General features: G+C 42.1%; 1 protein-coding gene across 1 annotated transcript; it reads right to left on the bottom strand.

The window, feature by feature from the left end:
• Positions 1-6,129: 6,129 nt before the first annotated feature.
• Positions 6,130-6,465, bottom strand: LOC104489033 (hepatic leukemia factor-like; the record flags this gene model as incomplete). Its single annotated transcript, XM_010131145.1, has 1 exon — positions 6,130-6,465. A coding segment is annotated over one exon (336 nt), but the record flags the coding sequence as incomplete, so codon positions are not given.
• Between the last annotated feature and the right edge of the window lie 947 nt (positions 6,466-7,412).

Below are 7,412 nucleotides of genomic sequence, written 5' to 3' on the forward strand. Positions count from 1 at the left end.
TGCCGTATCAGAGAAACTAAGCACTGGTGTTGAATGGTGTACAATGAAAATCTGGGCCAAATTTAGCCCTGGCAAGACATAGTTCAGAGAATGGGACAGGGAAGCATAACTGTACAACAGCTTCAAACATGTCAGAAGTTGAACAGTAACTTGTTTTCAATTAAAACTTCATGGACAGCACCTCAGTTATGCAAAACTGAAGCACTATGAAGAGCCCTAGCAGAAAAGAGAAAGAAAAAAAAAAGAAAGAAAAAAGAAATGTTAAGCCCAAGCTGCCTTACCTACCTGTGTTAGCTCTCCCCACATTAGCACCGAAGTTCTCAGGTCCAAATTCAGCTTGTGATAAACAGACAGCTTCTTTAATGCTATTGGTTCATTAAGAAAAGGTGATACAAGCTACAAAATCTGTTTGTCATGCGTTTTACATTCATTTTCTATACTAACTCATAATGTGTGACTTACTCCATTAAATGGAGTAGATTTGAGGTTTAACATTTTTTTCCAAAGCTTTCATTATCTATTTAAAAGAGATTGAACCACTCTTTTTCTTTAACATAATTTAGTTGAAATACTCTTTTCTGATCATCGCAGTCTTCTGTGGAATTCGTACAAAATATTGAAAATAAGAAATCTACAATCAGGTTTGTGTGATATAAATACTAAACAGCTCCATAGTGTACTGCCAGCCAATGAAGCTTCTGACTTCACAGTTCTCTAAAGCCCACCTTACCGATGATGACCTTGGTCATCTTGGGAAAACTCCACTGGCACACTGAGAGCTGTTACCCACTGCCCACAAAAAAAAAAATCCAGAAAGATGAATGACGAGAGGGTGAATGGTGACATTTTGCTGCTCCACTTAGGAGCTGATGGAAAGCAGTCAACAAGCTGCTTGCCTGCTGAGCAATACTGAATTCAGAAAGACCACATGAGGAGTAAAGTACTCATTGCTGAGATTAATTGGGCAGAATCTGGCCACTGCCAGCTCCCACAATTGCCAATCTGCTGTCATATAAATATGCAGAGACTGAACAATTTAATGTGCTTCCTAGTAGCTTTATCTAATCAGATAATACCAATGTCTTCTTTGTGTACATCTCCTGATGAGGTCTTCTCTCTTAACTGTTACATGTTCTATGAAAGACTTCAGGGCGCACTCACTTCTTAAAAATCAAATCACTGCGCTAGAGAATCATTCAATCGCACGCTCCCCAGCACACTCTGAGATGGGAAGCAAGGCTCCGAGAAAGACAGCGTACTTTTTCTAGGTAATTGCAACAAGTTCAACACTCGGACATCCTTGAAAAATTTTTAAGGGGATGGAAACCTCCTACTTGTTCCTCACTGTATCCTCTTCCTAACACGGGGCAGCCCTCACTTGCCTAAGGAGCTCTGTCTGTGTGGAAAGCACTATGCTCAATGAGAACTGAAGAGTCAGGACAGGTGTAATTTAAGAATAGCATAAACTACAAGGTGTTTCATGTTTACTGTTTGAACCCTGAATTAACTTCAAGTTCTTCTCTGCAGTCGGACAACTATTTAACCAATAATCAACCTTTAGCAGCGAATATTAAAATCAGATCTCTTGAAGGAGACACAGTGTTCCTGCTGCTAGCGCTAACAAGACTCGTGTGTTTGGCACTTTTTCCCTGCTTATCACGTGACAGGCTATTTTTAATATTTGCCTGAATATATTTTACATCTTCCTTTGATCCAGAAAGGTGTTTTGTGAGGTTTGTCTGCATACTGCATTTCCCCTGCCGTGGCAGTCCAGAGAGCAGCTTTTCCATTTCACTGCAGTTTCGGCCTGGGCTGGTAGCGGCAGGAGCAGAGCGCCGTGTGTGCGTGCCTGCTGCTCCAGCGAAAGCCGCGCTGAGCAGGCTGCACAGGGGACCGCCACGTGCCTCAAGCACATGGTCACGCAGGCGACAGCCTCACGTGAGAGTCAATGTGAAGAGCAGCTCTGGTATCAGCCTGCCTGACGGTTTAGCTGGTCATTCCCGTGTTGTCATGTGGGAGACCAAAGGTCAGGAAATTCCCAGCTCCTCTTGGTGCTGGAGATAGAGGCTGTGGACTCGAAGAGAAGGGGCTCGCACAGCCCCTAGTCACTGCTTGTAAACAATGATTAAAGCTGAGGCAAGGATTCTACACACAAGCTGGCTGCTGGGAACGCTGCCCTTCACGCTACAAAGGCTGTGCTGGAATAGGAGGTCACGTTAAGAAACACAGGGGAAGGAAGACTGCAATAAAGGGAGTGTTCCACACACACCCTTTTGTGGGCTGCCCCCTTCACCAGTCATCCCCAGTATGCAGCTGAGAGGCTGGATGGAGCAAGAATGAACCTCTCCCAGTTGGCTGCTGTGCCTATGACAAACAAAAGTTAAAAGAAAATGTCAAAAACCACCCTGTCACCCCTAGTGTCAATCATTACAGTTCAGTAGCTATGTGAGAAGTGAAAGGTAATGATACTGCGCTCTAGATGAAATATCTTGGCTGAATAAATAAACCATGGCATTCAATAACATCTCTGTGTTCTTGGAAGGGTGAGGAGGGTGTAGGTGTAACTACATTTCACACGGAAATAGTTTTCAGCTTTTTGATTACCGTACCCCTAAATCTTTTTAAACTGGAAGCAACAATTTGCAGATACTGCACAAAGGTGTATTTCTGCAGCAGCAGATTACAAAGCTTGTTTTTCTTTCCTTAAATAATATCTGGCATATCCTTTGCAAGAAGTCTAAGACACCCAGCCATCCAGGCAACACAGACTGAAAACCACTGCCCCAGGAAGGCAAAGAATAAGGGAGATTTTTCACAGCCTCCGGCAGCCCTCCCTCCCTTAAGGAGTGGGGCAGCACCAGTACGTGGGCAATCCCCAGACAGCAGCAGCCCCCAAGGCTTGGCGGCAAACAGAAAATTCAGACCAAAACCACAATCCCAAAAACCTGCTAATTAGGATCTTTCACCAGACTTTGCTGATGCTTCTGATTCACTCTGATCAAACCCTCAACAGTAGCTGCCCCATTCACACCAAAAGGGAAGAGCACCAGGTAAAAGCAACCACCAACTAATGACCTGCAAAATATGAACCTCCCTGGACATGCAGACAGCTACAAATACTCCAGATTTCCTTAAGGGATTCCGGAATTAAATGGAGATTTACTTTCCACCAAAAAAATGGCAACAGACAAAACAGGGTGTGCAACAGATCAAGAATCACAAAAACGTGTTTGCAGTAACAGGTCACTTTAAAAGCGAGCTTTATAAAGGCAGGTTTTACGAGGGAGACTACAGAGCTCAACCAAGTAACCAACACCCAGTACAGGGAGAGAAAATACGTTTTAAATGCATCTACACGTTACAACGAATGGTGGTTTGCAGTGCTAAAATAAATCAAAATGCTATTTTGTTACTAACAAAATCAGTACAGTGAAAAAGAGATACATCAGATTCCAAGCTTGGAACAGCCCCCTGCGTCCCTTCTCTGCCAAAGAAACCCAGTATTTGCCACACGCACGTTCCCGGAACAGAAAGCGATGGGAAAGTGGGTGCTTGCTTTATTCTTTGTCCAGAGAACAGATGATAAAAAATAAATTTCAGAGAGGATTTTGTAATGTCATATTTACAGTCAGGGTCAGCTCAGCTTTGCTGAGCCCGATGACACTTCCCAGTGCACGCCAATGCAGAATTCCAGATCTCTTCCAGAGATGGTTTAAAATGTGTATTGAGGCAATACCACTAGTTTCTAAAGACAGCTAAGGCACACGCACAAAATCAAATGTTACACTCTTCTATACTCCTCTGTGTCCGAGATACACCACGAACACGAGTCACACTCAGGGTTCCATGTGCACGTGTACGTCCTCCCCCTTACACCGCACACCCAGGTGCGGGAGTTTTGACCAACTGCACGTGACACGCTGATGCTAAATGCTGCAGAGACATTTAAAGTACGGATAGAAGCAGTGCAGGGGTTGACCCTTCCTTCAGCCAGACTCCACACGCTCCAACAGGCTTCCAAAATTCAGGGGACACCACAACAAAATATTTAAGAGAATTATCATCATTATCATCTAAAAAGTTCAATTTTCCTGAAAATAAGATCACATAGAATTAATTTTTATTGGAATTGTATACTTTATACTACTTGCTCTTGGGTTTATTACAACAATACACATCATGACAGTCGTGCGTACTGGAAAGGAAGCGCACAGCAATCATAAAACCTTTCTTCACGTGCAGTTCAAAAAATGTATTTTAAACATTTCAAGGTATATTAACCAAAAGGCTCCATTATAATGATTTTAACATTCATCTCCAGACTAATTTTTGTATTTCAAAGCAGCACACTGGCCTTGGCACTTTGATGACCTTAAATTACTGTTTTTTACTTTTAGTAAAAATTTGGTTTTTACAATATATGCTGTCTTACTTTAAAACCTGCTCAGATGCTAAACTCTAAGATGATCTCTTCAAAACACAGTGCTTTTAAAAAAGCACATGTAAACGCAAAATTGTATTAATCTTGAGGCACAGTGGAATGGGGCAAACAATACCTGCAATTTTATGTTTTATCCTACCCCTCAAGACCTGACTTCTTTCACAACAGTAAAAAAAAAAGTGTACAGAGTTTCTAGCAAGAGAAGTCTGTAACCCTGAGGTACAAACAGCTCAGGAAAACCTCAAAAAAAAAAAAAAATCAATGAGTTGAAAAGTCATGCAGTCAGCTGACTGCAAATAAATTCTGACAGGTGATCGTTGAAGGCCTGGCTCAGAACCAGGCTTCTCTGCAAAGAGGAATGAGGACAGATTATCTGCTTTTAATTTTATGTGTGTCTATGTGACAGAAAACAGCGTAGAATATCCGCACTGTTTTTAAAAACCAGCTCAGAAAAAGTGAGGGGGTTTTTATATTCTGCTCTTGCCAACTCAAAATATATTTTATCTCTAGAAACCCTTAGAAGTTTTCAGTTAACTGTGAAATGCCCTGAAACTGAAATACCAAACAAAGTCAAATGCACATGAAGTAAAAGTAAATGAAATTCATGACTGCGTGTGAAATTCACATACTTGTGACTTGGGGCCAAGGGGTCTGTTGACAGGTTTGGGGTGCTTTATTTCTTTATAAGGAGAAAGGAATGTTGCAGACTTGTAAGACTTTTCTATTTCCTCCTGCTCCACAACTTTTGTCCTTCTATTTATTTATTTTGCTTCCTTATCAGATGATTCTGACAATAACTTCACACACTGAGCATGGCAAACGATCAAGCAGAAGGGAGAGGAGTGGTTTCCTGCTCCCAAGAGCACGCTGTGCTTTAGCAGACCTTGTGTGAGCAGGAGCGCACAATAAATGTCACCCTTGGTCACTTCAGTGCTGACACTGACCATGATCTCAGCCCTGCTGGTGTCAAGCCAGAGCAGTTACTCTGGATTCAACCTAGTATCTCTAAAAGGATGGTTTCAAATACTAATAAACCAACAGAAGACTTCCACTGACATCAGACCGTTTTGAATATTGCAGCACTACAATCAGAACTTGGACTCCATGATATTCTCTTTGTGTAAAGCTCAAGGTTCCTCCAGATTGAACTTACCAACCCACGTCAGAGTTCATGCTAATTTAAGCAAGACTATAATGCAGTTCCAGAATTTAGTTCCTGCCCCATGTACTGTGACAAATTTTACTTTGCTCAAGAGATAACAAGATTATGGCCAGAATTTCAAACAGGAAGCATTGTCTTTAATTTAAAAATAATTACCTACTCCTGTGTTCTCACATCGAATGTTGGCCGTGGGAATATTCTCATTCAGGGTCCATTTAACACCACGGCACCTACACATTCCTATTTCATTTGTGGTCTTTTTACTTGCTAACAGATGGGCTGTCAATGAAGAAAAGTAGACGGGTTTCCTTGGAATTCCCATAGTTCCTTATGTAATTTAAATAAAAATCCCAGCGGAGCAACTTAACAATAACTAGAGCTTTTTTTTTTTTTTTTTGAGTGTGAGTGACTTGAATCATATTGGCCCTCTCTAAGCTGCCTGTCAACCACACAGGGAGGGTAACAGTTTACACCGGGGAGGAAGGCTCACACCAAAAGCCATAGGAAGTTCTTAGGGTTGATTTACCTGGTCTGACTGGGCTCTGCATGCAGTTCTGCGACACCATGCCTGGATGGACTGAAGTAGAAGCCCTGCTGCTGAGGTCCATGACAGAAGGTGATACTGAGGTAGCTTGCTGGAGACCTGACTGGTGTGGGCTATGCTCGTGCTGGTTTGGGCTGGGTGGAATGCCATTTTCTGAGAGGAATTCTTCCAGGTCCATGTATTCCAACTGGAAAGTGTCTCCATCGTACGGCAGTGTCTTGTCCCATAATGTTGGGCCCAAGAAAGCTGACTGAGGGACTGTGGCACTGGTGCTGTCATCGTCTAACTTCTTCTCTTTGTCTTTTTCTTTACCGAATGCTTAAACAAAACACATAAGAAAGATATGAGGGCTGAGCAATTAAAATATCAACTACTACTACTTCAATTATTCTCCTGCACTCTCAGTTGTAAGAAACAACATAAAAATAACTCCCTTCACAAAAATAACTCTTAATACAATGCATTTGGTAGAGAATTGAAGGGTCATGCCAAGTGAGCACCTCTGCTGGATCCAATCATGTTTTTGAGATTTTCCTCTATTTTTAGTTAACAGTTCCACTTGCACAGCTTTGAACGTCACCTTTAATAAGTACTCAACAGACTTAAAAGTATTTAAGTGGGAGCAAACTGGAAGATGTTACGTATTCTGATGAGAACAGCCTTAACCTAACATCCCTGTAATTTATTATTCTCTCACAGAAACTGAAGTCCCAGTCTTGCTAGTCCTCACACAAAGGCAGTCCTCAAATTCAGCACTTAACATTGTTTTAAGCCAGTAATTCACTACAACAGTAAAATCTGACAGAATATGTATTCTGATGGACAGCAGAGATAATAAAAACTCAAACGTAGAAGCAAAGAAAAAAAAAGGAGTCAAAATGATGTTTCCTACTCATTCCTACAATACCCAGTGACTCCAACACACATTTCTGAAGGGAAACAGCTGATTTCTCTGTAAGAATCTGAACCAGAAAAGCTTCCTGTCAACCACCATGCCCTCTTCACACGTCCTTTTTAACCACACCAGCCCCGGCGAAATCCTGCGAGCTCATTTGCAGTAACACTAGGGAAGCTGAGGACACGGAAAGCCTTGGCTCTGCAAGACCTTTCACGGGTTTTTGTTTCCCAAAGCGCATTTGATTTGTTAGAAATACAAAGTGCAATTATGCCCGCGCTACCTCAGCTTTCCAAAAAAGTTGGAACTTTCTACTGGTCAAACCTTTCCGCTCTACGGGGCCAGGTCTCCCGGAGGGCGGTTTCCCAAC

This window comes from Buceros rhinoceros, unplaced genomic scaffold (assembly GCF_000710305.1).
Source record: "Buceros rhinoceros silvestris isolate BGI_N320 unplaced genomic scaffold, ASM71030v1 scaffold19232, whole genome shotgun sequence".
Lineage (NCBI taxonomy): Eukaryota > Metazoa > Chordata > Aves > Bucerotiformes > Bucerotidae > Buceros > Buceros rhinoceros.